The 22,637-nt window shown below is 58.7% G+C and overlaps 1 protein-coding gene across 1 annotated transcript in view; it reads left to right on the top strand.

Moving 5' to 3' along the window:
* The first annotated feature begins 1,260 nt into the window (after positions 1 to 1,260).
* OBSL1 (obscurin like cytoskeletal adaptor 1) overlaps positions 1,261 to 22,637 on the top strand; it is a 74,095-nt gene continuing 52,718 nt past the window's right edge. Inside the window, exons 1-9 of the mRNA XM_078847974.1 lie at positions 1,261 to 1,341; positions 2,195 to 2,307; positions 4,190 to 5,319; positions 13,389 to 13,658; positions 14,493 to 14,753; positions 17,268 to 17,573; positions 17,990 to 18,265; positions 19,222 to 19,497; positions 21,504 to 21,776. Coding sequence (XP_078704100.1) covers positions 1,261 to 1,341; positions 2,195 to 2,307; positions 4,190 to 5,319; positions 13,389 to 13,658; positions 14,493 to 14,753; positions 17,268 to 17,573; positions 17,990 to 18,265; positions 19,222 to 19,497; positions 21,504 to 21,776 — 2,986 coding nt within the window. The remainder of the gene's footprint in view (positions 1,342 to 2,194; positions 2,308 to 4,189; positions 5,320 to 13,388; positions 13,659 to 14,492; positions 14,754 to 17,267; positions 17,574 to 17,989; positions 18,266 to 19,221; positions 19,498 to 21,503; positions 21,777 to 22,637) is intronic.

Genomic DNA, 22,637 nt, shown 5'->3' on the forward strand with positions numbered 1-22,637 from the left:
AGCTTATGCTCTAATAAATTGGTTAGTCTCTAAGGTGCCACAAGTCCTCCTTTTCTTTCTCCTTACAGTGTGTACGGTAACACCCATTGTTTCATGTTCTCTGTGTATATAAATCTCCTCACTGTATTTCCCACTGAATGCATCCGATGAAGTGAGCTGTAGCTCACGAAAGCTCATGCTCAAATAAATTGGTTAGTCTCTAAGGTGCCACAAGTCCTCCTTTTCTTTTTGCGAATACAGACTAACACGGCTGCTACTCTGAAACCTGTGTTAACAATAGTGATTATAATAGAGATAGAGGATGTATGCGGATGGATGCTTGGTGTGGATAACAACTGAATGATCAGGGAGGTGCCAGCCTAAGAATCCAGTGTGCATCGGCTGAAGAAGGCGTCAAGTGGAAATAACCGGAGAACCCCCGGAGGGCAGACTGGAATCCACCCAACAGCCTCAAGAATGGGAGAACCAAAGAACAAGATAACATCTGGCAACATGGAGCCGTCAGGAATGTGTCATCTGCTGATGGATTCAGCAACAGCATGATGAAGCCATTCCCACAGACTGGCATAGGAAGAAATTTCTATAAAAATGGACTCTAGAAAGTGAGAACTTTGGGGTCTGATTCTGCAAATCAACTTCCAGGAGCGTCAGATGAGCATCTGACAAGGCCCTGCTCCCTCCTCATGTCCAGGCCGCCTGGCCAGTGGCTTGGCATGAGCAACTCTAAGGCTGGTAACTGTGATAACAACCTTGCAGAACCTGTGTGTGTGTGTGTGTGTGTGTGTCTGAATGAATGTGTGAATAAATATGAGATTGAATGGAATGTTATAGCTATAACTAACTGCTTACTAGGATTCTTTCTGTCGTCACAATAAATGTGGCATTTTGCCTTTTCCCCTTTAATAAGATCCTGCTGGTTTTTATTTTATTGGTATAACAACTCCCGGCTTCCTGGCTGCTTGCTAGCAGGGAGCTGCTGGCCTCTGGTCACTGAGCACCCTGTCTAGTGTGTGCAGCGTGGTGTCACCGGAGGCCGTGCTGACACCCAAGGGTCCTGAGCAGGGTCTGTCCTGGGCGGTGCTGAGCTGTGTGCCCCGAGGAGCGCAGCAGGGCAGGGCCTGGCTGGGGCCGAGGGCTGCACTCCTGCTGGGGCGCTATAGATAGCTGGCCCTGCCCAGCCCCACGTTATCAGCCCTGCGTGTCATCGGAGGGTATTTTTGGGGACAGCAGCTGCAGGCATTTGTAACATTTGGTCCCTACATGTTGACACCCTGGAGCTGTGCCGGCAGAGGTAGTGGGAGCAGGGTGACGGACGTGGGGACAGGGAAGCAGTGGAGCAAGGTGCGTGTGTGCCCGGAGGAGGTGCCAGGGCACAGCTGGGCTGGCGTGCAGGTGTGGGGCGCAGTGACAGGACAACGAGGAGCAGAGTTGGACGGACGGATGGAGCGTGTGTGACCGACGGAGCAGCAGCGTTGCACGGACGGACGGACGGGGAAGAGGCTCTCCGAGCAGGGAGGGCTTGCGGGCTTGTGGGTTGAGCCTACCTGAGGCAAAGGTGGTTCCGGCCCCGCTGGCCTGGTTCTGTGCCTGGCACCGTAAGTATCTCGGCCGCCTGCTCTGCCAGCCACAAGGAACCCGCGAGGAATTCGCAGGCCTCGTGGGGGATGCCCCTCCCCAGGTTCCCATGATGGATGTGGGGTGAGGGTCTAGGTCAGGGCACGGGGGCCCATGGGTCTTAGCCCTGCATGAGGGGCTATGTGCAGGGCCGCCCTATGGAGTCTGAGAGCAGCAGAGGGGCCCGTTGGAGCTGGGTCCCGGGTTCACCCAGTGTGATCCTGACACCAGTCACAATTTACTGCCTGGCAGCCATGGGGGAACCTCTGCACCTCCTCCTCCCAGCGGGAGCCCTCCATGCCGCAGCCCAGGAGGGGCTATGTCTGCCCTCCCCCACACCGGAGCCCTGCCTGCCCCAGTGCCAGTGGGGGGGGGCTGCCTGCCCCTCTCCCCGTTGGAGCCCTGCCTGCCCCTCTCCCCGTTGGAGCCCTGCCTGCCCCAGTGCCGGGGGGGGGCTGCCTGCCCCTCTCCCCGTTGGAGCCCTGCCTGCCCCAATGCCAGCTGGGGGCTGCCTGTTCTTCCCACCGGAGGGGTTAATTCTGCTGCCCACTCACAGTGTGACCCCCTCTCTCCCCTGCAGGCCGCTCAGCCGCCCGGTGCCGCTCTGTCCCCGGGGCCCACGGGGGGATCGGGCACCTGGTCTGCCAGTCCAGCTTCAGAGAGTGTCGCCCCAGGTGCCTGCTCGGTGGGCCGGTAAGTGGAGTGGGCCCGTCTGGCAGGGAGATCAGGCTGCCCATGGCCACCTCCCGCCAGCCTGGATTCTGCTGCCCGGAGTGACAGCCCCTTATCAGCCCCTCGGGTGAGCCAGGCCAGATGCTGCAGGAATGCAGCCCCACCCCATATGATCTTGCAGGAATGGAGGGGAAGGAGCCAGTGGTTCCCTGCCCTATTGCATCGCTGCCCCTTTGTCCCCATCACCCCCTCTGCCACACCCCCCCACAGGGAGCTGCCTCAGCCCCCTCCCTCCTCTGCCCCACAAATCCAGCAGGGACCTGCCTCTGCCCCAAAACTCCCCTCTGCCCCCTCTGCCCCACACACCCACAGGGAGCTGCCTCAGCCCCACACCCAGCAGGGAGCTGCCTCTGCCCCTCAGCCCCTCTGCCCCACACCCAGCATGGAGCTGCCTTTGCCCGTTACCTGCTCTGCCCCACCCAAGAAGGGAGCTTCTTTGCTCCCCTCTGCCCCACAGGCCCAGGAAGGGGGGTCTCTGCCCCTCCTGCCTCTCTGCCCCACAGGCCCAGGAGGGCTTCTCTGTCCCGCTGTCTCCTGTGGGGGAGGGAAGGCCGGGGCCTGGTGGTATTTGTTTCATTTCAGCACTGGGCTGGTGACGGGGGCTCCAGCCTGGCTTTGCCGGGGACCCAGGGCAGACGAGTCGGGGCAGGTTGGCTCTGGGCTCCCCAAGGGCCGAGACTGCCAGTGAAGGGGGCTGGCTCGTGCCATAGTGCTGGGATGTGGACACCTGTGCCACAGGACCTTGGATGGGCTCCCCCTCCTCCCCCTGCTGCATCCCACCCCTGAATCAAGTCACATGCGGGAAGGAGGCCACCAAACGGGAGCCCGAGGAAAAACATTGGTCGCTGCCAACCGGCAGGACTGGGACTGGTGCCCTCGAGGGGACGGGCTCAGGGCACCATTCCCCACCCCCGGAGCCAGCCAGTACCCTGCCCGGGGGCCAGATCAGAGCGGTTGTCCCCGAGAGGGGGTCCTGTGTCCCACTCCCCACTCCTTGAGCCAGCCTGGCATCAGCGGATTTGCCTGCATGTCGGTTTCCGGCTGAGCTGGCTTTCAGCAGTGACGCAGTCTTGGGGCAGCAGAGCCCTGTGAGGCCCAGGAGGGTAGAGGCAGGCTCTGGGTGCCAGGTTTAGGACCTGCAGGGCACAGGAGACCTAGGGGGCCTTTGGGAGAGGGGGAGAGACGATGGATGTGTCATTGCACAGGCTCCTGGGGCGTCCCTGCCACCGCCTGGGCCAGGCCTGTCCGAGCCACCACAGGGCTACCGGGCTTGGTGCCCGAGGCCGGCACTGGCTGATAAGAGCCCCGGCAGTGTGGACCGGTTGTGTTCGTGCCATCAGGGGATCCAGGAAGTGAGTGGAGTCTCCCGGGGGTGAGGGCCCAGCGAGACCGAAATAACTGTCTAACAATAGGCTCGAGCTGGCGGCCTGCAGGGAAACCTGATGCACTGGGGCCGGGGTGGAATCCAGGGGGCTGGGGACTAAACATGTCCAGGTCCCACCTGTCTGCGGGCGACCGCTGTCTTTTGGCCGAAGGACTCGGCACAAGATTCTTCTGAACTTCCAACTCCCAAAGGTCTGGGCAGCTGCTTTGCTTGGCCAGGGGCCTGCACCCCACATGGCCCTGGGCTGAGGGGTCCAGGGGGCTCTGCTTTGAAAGAGGCAGGCCACAGAGCTGCTTCTCCATTGGGCTGACCCTGCCGTGGCCTTGCTGAGGGGAGGCTGGCTCCCTGAGGGAGTGCCATGAGGCCCTCTCTCCATACAGTCGAATTCCTCTGCTTGCCCCATAGCCTTCTCCCGCAGCTGAGTTGGAATCCGAGCGCTCTGTCTGTCTGTCCCTCCAGGTGTCTGGGCCCAGCTGCTGTCTTGGCTGAGCCCCTGGTGTGGGTCCTCGCAGTGCCCCAGCTGAGTCCTGAGATGGATGTGTTTGGCGGGGCCCCCCGGTTCCTTGCCTACCCCCGCACTTTCACAGTGCAGAGTGGTGCCGATGCCATCCTGAAGTGCCAGATCGCGGGCGACCCATGCCCCAGCATCATCTGGGAGAAGGACAAATCCCCGATCGCGCTGCTGGGCCGCTTCCAGGTTGAGGCCGAGGGGAACGTGTACCGCCTGTTGATTTCCCAGGTGACCCCAGAGGACAGCGGGCAGTATATCTGCAAGGCCAAGAACACCATCGGGGAGACCTACGCTGCTGCCACACTCAAGGTGGAGACGGGGGAGCTGCAGCAGGAGGGAGACCCTGAGGATGTGCCCCCCGCCTTTCTGAGCAAGCCCCTGTCCTGGCAGGTCTGCAGGGGGGAGGATGTGGTGTTCACCTGCAGGGTCTCGGGGCAGCCTTGCCCTATGCTGCAGTGGGAGAAGGATGGGCGCCAGCTGTCGGATCTCTTTGAGAGCAGCCATTTCTCCGTGGGGAGGGAGCCGGAAGACTGGCATTTCCTGAAGATCTTTAGTGCCCGGCCCCCGGACGGAGGGGTCTATGTGTGCCGGGCACAGAACCGCTCAGGGGAGGCCCTGGCAGCTGCTGTGCTCCTGGTTGACCCCATGGCTCGTGGGCTGCCAGACGGCCCCTTCCTGGGCTCCCCCAGGAACTGCTGGCCCCTGAGCCATTTCAGTAAGCAGCCGGATCAGCACGGTGACAGGAGACACTGCCATGGGCAGCTCTCCGCGCCCTGGCCGGCCCGGCCCAATGGCGAGGTGCCTCCCAGCGCACCCAAAGCCAAGGCGTTTGCTGTGAGCGAGGGGAAGCACGCCAAGTTCCGGTGCCACGTGACGGGCAAGCCGAAGCCCGAGATCGTGTGGAAGAAGGACGGGAAGGTCGTTGCGCCAGACAGGAGGCACCTGGTCTATGAGGACAGGGAAGGCTACTTCATCCTGAAAGTGCTGTACTGCAAGGCCCGGGACCAGGGGCTGTACATCTGCACCGCCTCCAACACGGCTGGCCAGACCCTCAGTGCGGTGCAGCTCCATGTGAGAGGTAGGGCCCTGTGGGGGGTGCAGAGATGCAGGGGCCTTGCCCACAGCGGGCGAGCGGGGGTCAGAGCAGGCTGCTGCTGTCCAATGGCATTAGCCCGGGTGTATGGAGGGGCAAGCCTGACTCGCTCGCGCTGGTTCCCTGATGGGCTGGGGCTACCCAGGGGGGCTGGATCAGGAGGAAGCGAAAACGGGATCCGGATTTGCCAATGGAACAATTTGCAGAGAATCATAGAATCATAGAATCATAGAATATCAGGGTTGGAAGGGACCCCAGAAGGTCATCTAGTCCAACCCCCTGCTCAAAGCAGGACCAATTCCCAGTTAAATCATCCCAGCCAGGGCTTTGTCAAGCCTGACCTTAAAAACCTCTAAGGAAGGAGATTCTACCACCTCCCTAGGTAACGCATTCCAGTGTTTCACCACCCTCTTAGTGAAAAAGTTTTTCCTAATATCCAATCTAAACCTCCCCCACTGCAACTTGAGACCATTACTCCTCGTTCTGTCATCTGCTACCATTGAGAACAGTCTAGAGCCATCCTCTTTGGAACCCCCTTTCAGGTAGAAGCCAGGGCTCTGGGGCTGCAGGGTTGGCCCTGGTGGTCTGGACTAGGTGGTGGTGGGAGTGGTGGGATCAGGATCGGGACCATGGTCCGCATGGGGACAGGCTCTGGGAGGCCCCGTCAGTGGGCCAGGCCCACAAGGGGTCTCGCTCCTCCTCCAGGGGAAGCCACGCGGCTTCACTGTCTCCTGGGGCTGGCCCCATGGGCCTATCCCCCCACCCTCCCCCCGAGAGCTCCGAGCAGCAAGTCTCACGGAGACAGACCCAGAGGGAGACTTGTACCATCTTGGGGGGCAGCGCCAAGCGTCTGCAGGGACATGCAGGCAGTGTGGGCCGACAGCTGGGTTAGTCACCTGGACCCCGCACAGGTAGCCCTTGGGGAGCCCAGAGCCCAAAGGCCCGTCCCTCTGACTGTGTCCCAGGCCAGGTGCACTGACTGCTGCCTGCAGCCCACACTTAATTCTCCCCTCCCCCCAGCCCTTTGTTCCGAGCTGGGGGATGCTGGGAGAGGAGGGGAGTCCAGATCTCTCTGGGTCATTGTCACAGAGTCCCCAGCGATGATCTGGATCTGCTCCCCATGAAGTCAGTCAGGACTCTGGGGAAGTCTCCTCTCGGGGAGCAGCCTGTCTGCAGGACACACAGCTCCCCCGGCCTCCCCCTTCCTGGGTCTGACCTCGGAGCATTCAGCCTCCTCTGCCCCTCCTTGCGCTTCCCACAGCCAGTCCGTCCAGGCGGGGTCCTGGGGGGGCCAGAGGGTCCTGCCCCCCAACTCCGCAGTCAGACGGGACTCTCAGCCAGCCAGTAAAACAGAAGGTTTATTAGCCACAGGAACATGGTCTAACACAGAGCTTGTAGGTGCAGAGAACAGGACCCCTCAGCTGGGTCCATTTTGCGGGGCCGTGAGCCAGACAACCCCGTCTGCCCTTCACTCCATGTCCCCAGCCAGCCCCAAATTGAAACTCTCTCCAGCCCCTCCTCCTCTGGGCTTTGTCTCTTTCCCAGGCCAGGAGGTCACCAGATTCCTTTGTTCTCCAACCCTTTAGCTCTCACCTTGCAGGGGGGAAGGGCTAGGCCATCGGTGGCCAGGAAACAGGGTGTCGGCCATTCTCTGTGTCCAGACCCCTGCACACACCTGCCCTCTAGGGCTCTGCAATGATCATACACCCTTACCCCACCCCCTAGATACTTAAGAACTGACTAGGGGAAACTGAGGCACCCCCACACTATTCAGAGGAAACATTAAGAACAGTCCTGCTTCATCACAGTCATTGGTTGCTAGGGGTCCATGTCTGGGCAGTTGGATTTGCCACTATTTTCTCAAGAAGAAAAGGAGTACTTGTGGCACCTTAGAGACTAACCAATTTATTTGAGCATGAGCTTTCGTGAGCTACAGCTCACTTCATCGGATGCATACCGTGGAAACTGCAGCAGACTTTATATACACACAGAGATCATGAAACAATAGCTCCTCCCACCCCACTGTCCTGCTGATAATAGCTTATCTAAAGTGATCATCAAGTTGGGCCATTTCCAGCACAAATCCAGGTTTTCTCACCCTCCACCCCCCCCCCCCACAAACTCACTCTCCTGCTGGTAATAGCCCATCCAAAGTGACAACTCTCTTCACAATGTGCATGATAATCAAGGTGGGCCATTTCCTGCACAAATCCAGGTTCTCTCACCCCCTCACCCCCCTCCAAAAACCACACACACAAACTCACTATCCTGCTGGTAATAGCTCATCCAAAGTGACCACTCTCCCTACAGTGTGCATGGTAATCAAGGTGGGCCATGTCCAGCACAAATCCAGGCTTTCTCACCCCCCCCCACTTTTTTTTCCCCAGGGACACACACACAAACTCACTCTCCTGCTGGCAATAACTCATCCAAACTGACCACTCTCCAAGTTTAAATCCAAGTTTAACCAGAACGTCTTGGGGGGGGGGGGGGGGAGTAGGAAAAAACAAGGGGAAATAGGCTACCTTGCATAATGACTTAGCCACTCCCAGTCTCTATTTAAGCCTAAATTAATAGTATCCAATTTGCAAATGAATTCCAATTCAGCAGTTTCTCGCTGGAGTCTGGATTTGAAGTTTTTTTGTTTTAAGATAGCGACCTTCATGTCTGTGATCGCGTGACCAGAGAGATTGAAGTGTTCTCTGACTGGTTTATGAATGTTAGAATTCTTGACATCTGATTTGTGTCCATTTATTCTTTTACGTAGAGACTGTCCAGTTTGACCAATGTACATGGCAGAGGGGCATTGCTGGCACATGATGGCATATATCACATTGGTGGATGTGCAGGTGAACGAGCCTCTGATAGTGTGGCTGATGTTATTAGGCCCTGTGATGGTGTCCCCTGAATAGATATGTGGGCACAGTTGGCAACGGGCTTTGTTGCAAGGATAAGTTCCTGGGTTAGTGGTTCTGTTGTGTGGTATGTGGTTGTTGGTGAGTATTTGCTTCAGGTTGCGGGGCTGTCTGTAGGCAAGGACTGGCCTGTCTCCCAAGACTTGTGAGAGTGTTGGGTCATCCTTTAGGATAGGTTGTAGATCCTTAATAATGCGTTGGAGGGGTCTAATAAACAATGGTCACATAAACACCACCCTATACCGGAAACCTACTGACCGCTATTCCTACCTACATGCCTCCAGCTTTCACCCTGACCACGCCACACGATCCATTGTCTGCAGCCAAGCTCTGCGATACAACTGCATTTGCTCCAACCCCTCTGACAGAGACAAACACCTACAAGATCTCTGTCAAGCTTTCTTACAACTACAATACCCACCTCCGGAAGTGAAGAAACAGATTGATAGAGCCAGAAGAGTTCCCAGAAGTCACCTACTACAGGACAGGCCTAACAAAGAAAATAACAGAACGCCACTAGCCGTCACCTTCAGCCCCCAACTAAAACCCCTCCAACGCATTATTAAGGATCTACAACCTATCCTAAAGGATGACCCAACACTCTCACAAATCTTGGGAGACAGGCCAGTCCTTGCCTACAGACAGCCCCGCAACCTGAAGCAAATACTCACCAACAACCACATACCACACAACAGAACCACTAACCCAGGAACTTATCCTTGCAACAAAGCCCGTTGCCAACTGTGCCCACATATCTATTCAGGGGACACCATCACAGGGCCTAATAACATCAGCCACACTATCAGAGGCTCGTTCACCTGCACATCCATCAATGTGATGTATGCCATCATGTGCCAGCAATGCCCCTCTGCCGTGTACATTGGTCAAACTGGACAGTCTCTACGTAAAAGAATAAATGGACACAAATCAGATGTCAAGAATTCTAACATTCATAAACCAGTCAGAGAACACTTCAATCTCTCTGGTCACGCGATCACAGACATGAAGGTCGCTATCTTAAAACAAAAAAACTTCAAATCCAGACTCCAGTGAGAAACTGCTGAATTGGAATTCATTTGCAAATTGGATACTATTAATTTAGGCTTAAATAGAGACTGGGAGTGGCTAAGTCATTATGCAAGGTAGCCTATTTCCCCTTGTTTTTTCCTACCCCCGCCCCCCCCAAGACGTTCTGGTTAAACTTGGATTTAAACTTGGAGAGTGGTCAGTTTGGATGAGTTATTGCCAGCAGGAGAGTGAGTTTGTGTGTGTGTGTGTGTGTCCCCTGGAAAAAAAAAAAGGGGGGGGGGGGTGAGAAAGCCTGGATTTGTGCAGGAAATGGCCCACCTTGATTATCATGCACATTGTGAAGAGATTGTCACTTTGGATGGGCTATTACCAGCAGGAGAGTGAGTTTGTGTGTGGGGGGGGGTGGAGGGTGAGAAAACCTGGATTTGTGCTGGAAATGGCCCAACTTGATGATCACTTTAGATAAGCTATTACCAGCAGGACAGTGGGGTGGGAGGAGGTATTGTTTCATATTCTCTGTGTGTATATAAAGTCTGCTGCAGTTTCCACGGTATGCATCGGATGAAGTGAGCTGTAGCTCACAAAAGCTCATGCTCAAATAAATTGGTTAGTCTCTAAGGTGCCACAAGTACTCCTTTTCTTTTTGCGAATACAGACTAACACGGCTGTTACTCTGAAACCTGTCCTTATTTTCTCAAGAGCTTCAGTGATATGGGACTTAAGGGCCCAGACACCTGGGAGCCCTTCACACCTGTGTTAGCCTGCCCAGAGAGTGAACAGGCCTTTCTATCCCTGAGGTAACTACAGCACATAGGGGAAACTGAGGCACACCTATGCTCAATGAAAATATTACAGCCAATTCCCCCTTTATCACAGTGGTGTTTCTGGTTAGGACATTGCAAGGCAGAAGGGTGGGCTTGGGGACGCAGAAGGCTGTTTGGTGGGTTGGGAGGGGGGGTCTCCAGTTCCAGCGTAAAAGGGCACGGGAAGGGGAGGCTCTTGCACCAGTCACCAGCCCTAGGACATAGGCTGGGACACCACGATGACCTAAGACTGCTCTGGCCAGCCCAGGCCTGGTGGCAGATTCATGGATCAGGGCCTGTCTCTCTGGCTGTCCCGCCTTCACCCCAGCTTGGTGGTGCTGCTATCTGGGCTCGGAGGCTCAAGCGAGAAGAGACACAGGGGAGCAGGACAGAAGGGTCCTGGTGGCACGGACTCTAAGGACTTGTGCTCTCTCTTGGCTCCATATGGTCCTTGGGAGGAATCCCCTTCAGGGCGACAGCCCTTCTCGGGGGTCCTCTCTCTTTCAGGGGTTAAGCCCCTCCGCCTCCCGGCACCACACCTCTCTGAGCCTCCAGCATGCCTGTCTCTGCCATGGGCCCCCTCAGGGAGTCCCCTTGCTCTGGACCCCCAGAGCCTCCACCCCCAGAGGGAATGCCCGCTGGGGAATAATGTCCCCCGCACTCCCCACTGCCACCCTGATCTCTAGAAACAGGACGTTTATTAAGTGTCTGAATCCAGCACAGGAAACTCTCCAGGCCTCAGGCCTGGCCTCCCTCGGCACAGCACATCCAAGCCTCCCCTGCACCCAGGAGGGCTCCGGCTGCTCTCTCCCCAGTCCAGCCACCCCCCTCCTTCCAGCCGATATCATCTCCCCCAACAGCTCCTCCCCTGTCCATTGTCTTCAGTCCCAGGTAAACAGGTCACCTGGGCTCCTCTCTTCCACCCCTGGCTGAAACTGGTTGGTCAGGTCACAGGGGTCCTGTTTTTGCAGCCCATTGTCGTCCCACTGGCCAGAACCAGCTGACTGCAAAGCTGGGGTGGGCCTCCTGGTCACCAGGTCACCAGTCACTTTGTCCCCAGTCTCCAGGCAGTTATCCATGGTCCAGGCTGCTAGGTGAGATCACACATGGTCGTCTGCAACAACACCCCCTGCCACCCCCTGGTTATACATGCAGCACACAGGGAAACTGAGGCACAAACAGGGTCCATGCAAAACACTAAGAACATCTCCCACTTCATCACACCTGGCCATGTATCCTTTCTGGCACTGAGCCAGGAGCCAGGTTGGGTGGGAGGGGGTTGATGTGTTTGGGGGGTGGGGGGAGGCTGTGAGCTGTTAGTGACAATCTCCCAGGGAAGTGCTGAGTGGGTTTGGCCCTGAGTGTGTGAGGCTGGGAGCTAAGCGTCTGTGCTGGAAGTGTTTCCCTCCCTCCCTGCCCAGCATGAGCTGAGCCCCCAAGAAGGCAGCCAGGAACAGGGGGCGACTCACTCCTTGGCGGGCCCCAAGGGAGGGTGCTCGAGGCTGTGAGGGGGAGACTGTGGGTGGTGGATGCTGCACCCAGGGGGAACATGCTGAGCTCCCCTGAAAGTCGGCCCTTGGCGAGGCCTGGGGGGAGTTATGCTTGTGAAGGCCAAGGAGGCAAACCTGGGCGGGGGGTGTGTGTGGGGCCTTCGTGTCTCTGGGGCGTGAGAGCAAGTGATTGGCTGGGGCCCACCCACCGGCCCTGGAGCACCCCCGGAGTCGGCGCCTATGCCTGCTTGCCAGCGCCGGAGATGAAGGGAGCTCAAGGCACAGGGCTGGCCTCCGGGGGACATTGGCTCCTCCCACGGAATCCCCCTGTCCCCGCTTCGTTATGGCTCCCGAATCCCATCAGGCATTAACGGAACTGCTGCAACCTTGCTTTACTGCCCAGCTAACAGTCATGCCTTCCCGTACGCCCAGCGGGCGTGCCCCAGCCAGCCCTGGCTCCCTCCTGGGGGGAGGCTGCCTCTGCGCCCACCCCACGTCTGCGCCCACCCCGCGTCTGCGCCCACCCCACGGCTTTCAGCTCCTAATGAGGAGCAGTGACACCCGCGCTTCACCACAGCCCCAGATGCCACCTCCCTCACCCCACCCACTGTCCAGGGGCTGGCGACACGTAAAACGCGACGGGAGAGGGTCTCCCACTGACAGCGACCTAGCGCTGTCTACACCAGAGCTGAGGTCGGGAGAACTGGTGCACGCTGGCGGTGTGGATTTTTCAGACCCCTGGGAGATGATTTCTACTGATCTCATTTCCCGGTGTAGACCCGGCCTTACGCGTGCGTCACATGTGTGTTGCTGGAGCAGTTGGGGTTCCCAGTGGGGCTCGGGGCCCCGTTGTGCTGGGTGTCGCCCAGACAGGCAGTGACACGGCAGCCGCCATGAAGGCATTGGCAGGATGGGCTGGTTTGGGCCTCCCTTGAACTATGCCTGTATGGTTTGTATTCGCATCATCAGGTTCGAAGGGACCGCAAGGGTCAGGTAGGATGGCCCCCTGCCGCGATGCAGGATTTGCTGGGTCTAACCCAGCCCAGACAGACAGCTACCCAGCCTCCACGGAAGGCGCTTCCCCGCGACTCTGGGGGATCCATTTCCTAGGCACAGTGTCTGTCACTCTGCACTGGGGCTTGGAAAGTGTGATGCTAATCAAGCCCCAGAGACACCCTGGCCTGCCCAGCGGTGTGCAGGGGCCTGCCCGGTGGGGCCCAGCCCTTTGGAGGCTGAGAGGGGCCCAGGGAGTTTGGAGCAGCGGTGTCTCTGCAGGGGGGCCGGTGACAAGCATGAAGAGCTGACAGCAGGGGGCTGAGCGCTGAAGGGACCAAGTGCCACCCCCGTGTCGCCTGCCACCTCTCAAAATAACCCACTGGGAATGGAGAGCTTTCGGCTGCCCCCTCCCTGGAACAGACGGCTCTGGGCAGGGGCTGGGCCAGGCTGACTCCTGAGCTGGGCCCCAGGGGACCGGACAGGCCTGCACGGGAAGGAGAATGAAGGGTGGGGGCCCAGGACCCCTGCTTGCTGGCCCAGTGAGGGGTCTGCGCTCAGTCACGGGGCAGGAGGTGGCCTCATGGACTGGCCCTCGCCTGGTTGCAGAAGCGGGGTTTAGCTGGCTCACTCTTTCCATGTCTTTTCGAAGTTGCCCCCTGATGGTTGCCCAATGGGCTGGGTGCGTTGTGGGGCTTTTGCCTTCCTCTGACGCAGCTCTTGTGGGACCTGGGCTTGCTGTGGTGGTGGCCCCGTCCAGGCTGGGCCCGTCCTGGGCCCCACGTGCTCTCTGCAGTTCCTGTCTCTCTCTTGCTTGGCACCAGAGCACCGGGTGCGGTTCCAGATGCAGCTGGAGGATGTGGAGGTGCAGGAGTGTGAGGACGCCGTGCTGGAGTGCAAGGTGCCCCTGGAAACCATCCCCACCTCCTGGTACCTGGAGGACAAGCAGCTGCAGTCAAGCCACAAGTATGTGATTGAGGAGCAGGGCCTGGTGCGACGCCTGACCATCCGTGATGCCCGCACTGACGACGACGGCATCTACCTCTGCGAGATGAAGGACAAAGGGCGCAGCATTGCTGAGGTCTCAGTCAGAGGTGAGAGGGATGGGCCTGGGGTGCACGGAGCCTGAGCAGAGGGACATGGAGACCGTCTTCCCTGTGCCACTTGCTGCTGCAGCCCCCTGCCCTGCCTGGTCCTGCTTCTCACTGCCCTGTCCCTGTCCGGTCCTGGCTTTCCCTGCCCTGTCCCTGGCACCCAGCCTGTCGCCTGCTGCGCTGCCTGGTCCTGCTTCTCACTGCCTTGACCCTGCTACCCTGTACTTCGCACCCAGCCAGTCACTCGTCTTCCCTGGTCCTGTCTTTCCCCTGCCCTGTCCCTGGCACCCAGCCTGTCGCCTGCTGCCCTGCCTGGTCCTGCTTCTCACTGCCCTGTCCCTGTCCGGTCCTGGCTTTCCCTGCCCTGTCCCTGGCACCCAGCCTGTCGCCTGCTGCCCTGCCTGCTCCTGCTTCTCACTGCCCTGTCCCTGTCCGGTCCTGGCTTTCCCTGCCCTGTCCCTGGCACCCAGCCTGTCGCCTGCTGCGCTGCCTGGTCCTGCTTCTCACTGCCTTGACCCTGCTACCCTGTACTTCACACCCAGCCAGTCACTCGTCTTCCCTGGTCCTGTCTTTCCCCTGCCCTGTCCCTGCCACCAACCAGTCAACGCCTGCCCCAGCTGCCCAACCTGCCCCATAGTACTCTGCCTCGGCTCCCAGCCTGTCCATTCCTGCCCCCTTTCTTTGCCTCAAGCCAGCCCCATTCCTGACACCCCCCTTTCCTGCTCCTGCACCCTCGGGCCCTAGGCTCCCCATGTCCCTCCCAGCTCCGCAGCCCCAGGGTCCCGAGCTGCCCGCTCGGATGTGACTCTGGGCCTTTCCTGGACACTCTCCCAGGGGCGATCGTGAAGCGGCTCCCACGAAAGCTGGACGTCATGGAGGGGGAGAACGCTGCCTTCTGTGTGGAAACCCGGGAGGCTGTGGAGGGAATCTGCTGGAGCCGGAACGGGCTGGAGCTGCGGGAGACACCGTGCACCGTGCTGAAGAGCTTTGGCAAAACCCACCTGCTGGTCCTGGTGCATGTGACGCGGGAGGACGCTGGGGTCATCTCCTTCAGCGTGGGGGAGTCGCAGACGTCAGCCCAGCTCCGCGTCAAATGTGAGAGCCCCACCAGGGGGGTGGCACTTCTCTGGAGCATGGAGCCCATCGAGCTGTGGATCAGGGTCCCCCTGCTCTGGGGCTGGATTGGAGCCAGCGTCCCCTAGAGGGGAAAGACCCAGTACCCCATTAGGGACCTCTGGGCTTTTCGCCTTCCTCTGGAGCTTGGGCTGTGGCTCACCTGCTGGGATCATCTGGGCACCTCTCCCTAATCAGGTCCCTGCCACTGTGGGGCTTGGGTTGTTGGCGGCCCCTCAGTCTCTCCTGTTTGCTGCCTGTGGCCACAGCTCCGTCTCCTGAGGGTCAAAACGCTTGAGTCTAACTCAAATCTTTGGGTTTAATATAGGGGTAGCTGGGTAAAAATGATGGGCCTGTGATAAGTGATCTGGTCCCTTCTGGCCTTAGACCCAGTGACATCTGTGAAACTAGCGTGATGCTCCCAGTGGTGATGATTGAGCATGAACACCAACCTCAGGGCGGATGGGTACAAACCAGGCCACAAACCCCATGTTGGCTGTGAGCTCTAAACTTGGATTTCACCAACCTCCTGTGCCTAGTGCAAACTCCTCAGGCACTTTACCAGCCTTAACATGTAGTCACAGACAGTCCCCTTGGTACGCCGATCTGTCCCGTTACTGGGCGAGCCTAGCTCTGTGACAGGCGGCCTCTTATGCCAAGGATCACAGCAATATTCAGGTTACTCCCAGTCCCAAAGGACCAGTCACTTACCCCAGGTAACTTGTGCTTTAGGTCTCACACTGAAGACGATGCTTGTAGCCAGTCCTATAGTAACTATATGAGGGTTTATTAAGTAGAAAAAGGAAATGAGTTGTTTATGAGGCTAAACCAGGTGAACATAGATACACAAATGACTTACAGGCTTAGGTTTCAAAAGGTGATGTAAGTTTCTATAATCAGCCAGCTCTATGTGTAGCTTTGGGGCTAACCCAGGCTAAGTAGCTGGGGATCTCTTGCTTATGCTTAGAAACACCTTGATCCCCAGAGTCCAAGCAGCACAGAGATACCTAGTTCCTTTGGTTTGGGGTCCCCCCACTTCTGCCAACTGCAGACTCAACTGATGGGAGACGTCCACTCACACAACTCATCGTCACAGGGAGAAGAGCAGCATTTTGCTGACGGTTTCTCACTCCACATGTAGGGAGTTTCCAGTTGCAAGAGCCACCCCTAGCCTGTCCGGTACTGCCAGGTCTCCTCCTTCAGGAGGGACAGAACAATTTCTGTAAGCGAGGCGCTCGCTCACTAATGTGTCTCTCCTGCATGGTGATTCACACGGTTTCAGGGGCTCACAATACGCCCGCTCCAATAGTGCAGGGCAATATTGAATACAGCTAGTGCAGGGGAGATTAACGCAGGCAGCAGCTGATAAGCCTTCACGAGTGCGAACACTTCCTTGTAATGCTGATCCCTGTTTTACCACTATTACCCCACAAGTGAGCCAGACAGATCGCAGCTCTCTATAGGTCAGTGTCCAGCTGAGAGATGGGGACCTGAGCATGAGTTGGCACCTGGCCTGGCAGCGTCACACCTATGCCCAACAGCCAGATTGGAGCTGGTGCTCCCTAGCGCAGCATGGCCCTGTGTCACAGTTCCTGAGTTATCTGCACTTCTGGCCCCTTCGTGGCCTTCTTGAGGGCACCCCACTCCAGCCTCTAGCCGGCACTTTTCTCTGGGCTGAGTTCTGCACCTCCCTTCTGCTAGATGCGGGCCTTCGGCTGCAGAACCCTGCAATGTATGGTGATTCTGTCCGCAGGTCTGACTTCAGCTCAGCACTGGCAGTCTGGGGTTAACCAGGGACCAGCCAGCGCTCATGAAAGCAAGTGCTGTTTATTCAGAACAAAAGCATAAAACAATAAACAGCTGCTAATGCAGGTCTGTTTTGCCCAGCAGTCCTTCATCTGCCACATGCAAACCCTGCTAGGCCTAGACTACTTCAGCTCCTTTCCACAAGGCCTGGCCCCCTGGTCCCAGTTTCGTGTCAGTTCCTGGATCGAGTGCGGGTGACGTCTCTCTCTGTCGGGGATGGTGGGGGGTCACTCGATACACTTGAGAGCTCTTTATTTCCCTGGCCTCGTGACCCAGGGTCAAACCAATCTATGCAATGTCCCCAGCATGGCTTTCACAGCCGTGTTACCGGCACGAGGGATTTGTACTGGTGATTTTAGTTCCTACTTGAAACATCTTAGCTCACCCGTTGAGCCAGGAGCACACTAGCCGTAAGACACACAGATCATTTTTATAAAGCTGATGCAGGAGTATTTTAATAGTCCATGTGTCCAGAGCAGTGTATCCATCCCCTGGAGCTGGATTGGAGCCGGTGCCCCAGAGGGGAAGGCGTTGTATCCCATTCCCGGTCCCCTGACGCCAGGCGGCCCCTGCACTGGGGATCGGGGCTCGCAGCCCCCAGAGGGGAAGGCCCCGTGTCTCAGCTGGTTGTTTACCTGCTCAGTCGACATCTCAGAGCAGGGAGCTAACCAGATGTGGGGTTTGTGTTAGGTGCAAAGCGTGTTCCCCCGAGTGCGCCCGTGGCCGCCGAGATGAGCACGGACCGCAGCAACGCTGCCCTCCTGACGTGGTGCCCCGGCCCTGATGTGCACAGGAGCCCCCCCAGCAGCTACGTCCTGGAGCGGCAGGAGGCTAGCACGGCTGAGTGGGTGCAGTGCCTTACCACGGACCTGGCCAGCATGGTGGAGGTGCTCGGGGATAGCGTGCCTGCCGAGGCAGACTATTGCTTCCGCATCTCTGCCGTCAACAAGTACGGGAGGAGCAGGCCCGTGGAATTCCCTGGCTCTGTGCACCTTGGTACGTACCACAGCCCTCTGGGGCCTGTTCCCTTCCTGAGCTTGCTCCCTCCAGGCTCTGCTCCTGCCTGAGCCCTGCCAGACACGGCTGGATGCCAGGATCCTGGGAATTACAGCCTGCTTTGGCTTGTGCAGAGCACTGATTGACTGAGTCCAGTGCTGGTCCAGTGACCCCTTCTTCCCAACACAGAATGGGACGGGGCCATGGCGCAGGCCCACCAGCTGAAGGGCACTTGCCCTGGGGAGCTGGCCCATGGCTGACGGGCAGCCCCTGGTTCTGCACCCAGCGTGCTAGTGGCCAGCTCAGAGGGGTGAATGGGTAACGTGGCCCATGGCCAGGGGCTGAAGGGCAGGGGGGCCGGAGCTCTGCTTGAGGTGTTGCCCATCTCTGGCTGAGGACCCTGCACTGTGCTCTAGTCCCTGTAGCCTGCGTGCGGAGAGCCCTGAAGGACGTGCAGGTGCAGGTGGGCCAGGATGCCCAGTTCTCCCTGGAGCTCTCAGCCTCCGTGGCGGGGAACTGGTTCCTGAATGGGGCAAAGCTGCAGGAGGAAGAGGAAGGCCAGAGCTACTGCATAAAGTGCAGCGGGACCGAGCACTCCCTGCTGCTCCGCAGTGTGCGGCTGGCGGAGAGCGGGGCCGAGGTCACATTTGTGTCCAGCGGCGTGCGGGACTCTGCCACTCTGCGGGTGCAAGGTAAGTGCTCTCCTGCTGCGGATCAGCCCCCAAACCAGGGGGAGGCGGGGGGGCACTATATCCAGGCTCCAGACCACCCTCCTGGGATATCAGCTGAGATCACTGAGCTGAAGGGATGAACCAGGCAGCACGAACACAAGAGTTACAACAAGGGCCTGCCCTTCTCACACACCTGTCCTCCCAGCAGCTCAGAGTCCTTGGCAAAGGCCAAATAATCCTCCCAGTCCGTGGGAGGTGGGGGAGGGACAGGCAGGCACCACTTCACCCAGCAATATAATGCAGCCCCCTCTGGCCTGGGTGGTGGCAGCTGCTTTGGGGACATTTGGCTAGGGTGCTAATCCTTCTTTCACTGCAGCCTCTTCAGCACCCAGAGGCATCTGACATAGCTCCTGTTGCTTCCCTGGCCTGCGAGAGCTCTCTCCCTCCCCGCAGAAAGCATGCTGCTTGCTCAGGCCCAGGGCATCTCCCTGCGCTGAGCCCACAGGAGGGAACGCTAGTTTGGGCAGGGAGAGGCTGCGCTGGGCTCCCTGGGGTGGCAGCAGGTTCTCACCTGCCCTGCTGGGGCTGGGAGCAATCTGCCCTGGGCTCCAGTGTGAAGGTGCAGCCTTGTGAGACACAAGCGAGCTCTGTTTCTGCAGCAGGCTGTGCTCTGGGGTGGGGGTGGAGCGTTGCATGCTGGGTGCTGCAATCTCCAGGGGCTGCACCGCTGACCGATGCACGGGAGAGCGGCTCCTGGCCATCTGGCAGCCTGGCCTGCGGTGGGATGGGCTGAGCAGCAGGAAGCTGGCCTGCGTGGGATGCCAGGCAGCATGCACTGTCTTGCAGAGCCCAATCCCATAGACCAATCTGCATGGGGCCTACCCTGGGGCCTGCTGGGACCCGGGACATTGTCCTGGCTGCCCTGTGAGAGCAAGGACTCGCCTCCATTCTCTGCTCATTCACGGTGACTCTCTCAGCCCCACAGGTGCGCATCGCCCCGGTGCCTGAGGCCCACCGCCTCCGGGAGCTCCTGGCAGGGCTGCCCTTGCTCCTGGAGTGTGAGGTCTCCACGCCCGACGCCCCTGTGCGGTGGCTCAAGGACGGGGAGGCTGTGCCCTCGGACGACATCATCACCCTGCAGGCAGAGGGCTGCGCCAGGAGGCTGTGTATCCGCTCTGCCCGCCCCTCGGATGCCGGGACATACACGTGTGATGCGGGCGAAGATGCGCTGAGCTTCACAGTGACCGTGACTGGTGAGCTGGGGGCTGGCCCTAAGGAGCCCTGCAGCCCCGCCCCTCCTGCAGGTTCCTTGCAGGCATGGGCTTTGGGCATTACAGCTGGAGACGTCCCATCACATCCCAGCAGGACCACGGCAGATGTGTGGCCCTGAGACTCCATTCTCCCCTCCTGCCCCATCCACCCCCACTCAGCCTCTCTTCCTCACTGCCTCTCCCCCAGAGACCTGCCTTCTCTGGCCTTCACAGGCTCCTCTGGCCACTGAAATCAAATCCTCTGGAGCTGCCATGGCCGGATTCTGTCCCTTGCCCCAGGGGAGGCCTATGGCCATGTGAGCCCCAGGGGCTCTGCCACCCTGCTGGGTGGTAAGCAGAGGCCAAGTGACGGGGGATGATCTCCCAAGGCTGCCGGCTGCTGGCAGCGCACGGTCTCCACGCTGGGCTGCAGGCTAGTGACTTACTCACCCTTCCTTGTTACCCGGAGTGCCCAGTTCCTTGTCTGGACACCTGCAGTGCACTCCGGTTACTGGCTTCACCTCCCTTCAGCACTGGCCCCTCATCGCAAAGCACTTAGGGTCTGTTTCCCGTGCAAAGAAAACCAAACCAAACCCTGCAGCAGTGAGTCTCAAACCATGGGTCACTGACTGGGGCTCGTGCTCCATGGCTGTGAGTAGCAGCGTAGCTGTTCCCGCTCAGGCTGCAGCTGGGCTCTGAACCATGGCCCCCTGCCAGGTTTCAGAGCCTAGCTTGAGCCCAAGCGGGAATGTGTACACTGCTTCTTTTAGCCCCATCACGTGAGTCCCGCAAGCCAGGTGACCCAGGCTCTGAGACCTCCTGCCAAGGGGTTTTTTTGCACTGTAGATGTGCTGTAAGATTACGTCTACACTGCAAAGAAAAAACCCACAGCTGGCCTGTGCTAGCTGACTCAGACAGTGGGGCTCGGGCATCTGGGGCTGTTTCCTTATGGTGTAGACTTCCCGGCTCGGGCTGCAGCCGGAGCTCTGGAATCCTCCTACCTCACAGGGTCCTAGATCCTGGGCTCCAGGCCGAGCCGGGAAATCTACACTACAGTGAAACAGCCCCTTAGCCTGAACCCCGCTGCCCAAGGCAGGTGGCCTGGGCCAGCCATGGGTGTCTAATTACAGTGTAGACATACCCTTAGTCATGTCTATAATAAAACCAAACAGAAGATTATTTAACAGAGCTTGAGATAAAAATTCACATACAAGCATGTAAAAGGGTTTGGAAACATCAGGTTACAAGGGAAAGGAAAACACAGCACGCAATCAGAGCCTGGACTTTCTGACCTTTCCTGTCTCACCCAATGGTCAGTCAGTCCGTCCAGCATGGGGCCAGTCCACTAGCTGGGATCTGCCTCTCCGGAGACACGTCTGCTGGCAGGGCACCTCCTCTGGATGAGGAAGCTTTTGCACCCTGGCTCCTTCTCGTACACAGCCGCAGACCTTTGTCTCTTTCCATAAGCCAGGCGTTTCCCTGGTTCCAGCTCAGCCCGAGGGTCCCCCGGTCAGAGGCTTTTTCTGCGGCTCTTTTGTCTTTGTAAATGCTCGGCCTGCATCTGGCCCAGTCTGTAAACCCAGGGCTGGGCTGGGTCAGTTGTTCTCACTCTTCACCGAATTAGCAGAGCCCCGGCCATCTCAGGTGACTGGCTGCACCTCCAGCAGGTCTGGAGCATCGTGCTCTACATTTGACACATCTCTTCCAGCAGTGCTCGTGCAGTAAGCCTGACACTCAGCTCGTGCTTCGCGTTCGGCAAGGACTGCACGACTCCCCACAGTGGGCTCTCGCTAGCCGCTCAGGCATGGTGCGATATGCCTGCCTGGCCACGGCTGCCCGCACCAGCGGCGGAACCCAAGTGTGCTCCAGTTCCCCTCAGTCGATGGGCACTGGAAGCCCCTTGTAATAACGAGCAATAACCTCCAGTACTGAGGAATGGGCGGGGCGGCTGGCTGTGAGTGACCCAGCCGGCAGCCTCTCTGCTGAGCCCGTCCTGTCTCCCTGCCCAGAGCCACCCGTGAGGATCGTCAGCTCTAACGAGGACGCCGCGCACACCTACCTGGCCTCGGAGCGCGTGGTGCTGGCGTGCGAGCTGTCCCGTGCCGACGGCCCGGTGCAGTGGTACAAGGACGGGGTGGAGGTGGAGGAGGGCGACTGCCTACTCCTGGAGCGCGAGGGGCCCCATCGCAGGCTCGTCATCCCCTCGGCCCAGCCGCAGGACACGGGGGAGTTTGTGTGCGACGCGGGCGGCGACTCCGTCTTCTACAACATCACGGTGACAGGTGGGTTGATCCCAGTTCACTGGCACAGGTGCTGCGGGTCTCTGGCCGTCTGTCTGAGGCGCTTCGATAGCTCTGTCGCTGCAGTGTCCACATGTTCAGCCCCTTTGCTCTCCGTCCCTCGGTCTGTCCAGCTCTTTCCCCTCTTTGTGCTTTGTTGTTCTGCCCTCATCCTCCCGGGCCACAGCGTCTCTTGTCCTCGCTCCCCTCCATCAGAAAGCTCCTAGTCACACACACGCATTCCTGGCCCAGCACGTCCTCCCCATCAGCTGTCTTCTGCTGCAGCTTCAATGCCCAAGAGCTGATATTAGCTGGAGGGACCCATCGGGAGCGGGTGAGGCTGGGGATTCAGGGCCTGGGCTTGCCAGCCCTGCTCACACTGAGAGAGATCGCTCAGGGAGGGGAAACGTTTTATTGCCCTTTGCTCTGTTTTACTCCATTGCTACTAGCTGCGCCCCGGGGACTTGCAATCTCTCCTCTCCAGCCAGCGGTTAACAGAGTGCTCTGTGGTGAGGGGACAGGGCTGGGGTCATGCTGCTGTACAGGAAGGTGATGGGAGCCTGCTGCCCTTTGTAAGATAAGCAGTGGCTGGTCTGGCCACACAGTGGATGGGGGACCAGTGAGGAAGGACCAGGTGGTGCTTTCAGTGACTCAGTAGATTGCGCTGGTCACTGCGCCATACTAAGCCCCATCACTCTCTTCCGTTCCCTCCTGAGGTCTCCCTTATGTCCCCGAGCTCCTCCCTCTGCCTGCCGAGCAGCCTGTTCCCAGGAGAGACGCAGACTGTAACCTGCCTAACACTGTGCACTCCAGAACCTGCCCCAGCGGGACTCTGCCACCCTCATTCCCCACCTCTGCCTGCGC

The sequence above is a fragment of the Lepidochelys kempii genome, chromosome 11, assembly GCF_965140285.1.
Source record: "Lepidochelys kempii isolate rLepKem1 chromosome 11, rLepKem1.hap1, whole genome shotgun sequence".
In the NCBI taxonomy this organism is placed as follows: Eukaryota; Metazoa; Chordata; order Testudines; family Cheloniidae; genus Lepidochelys; species Lepidochelys kempii.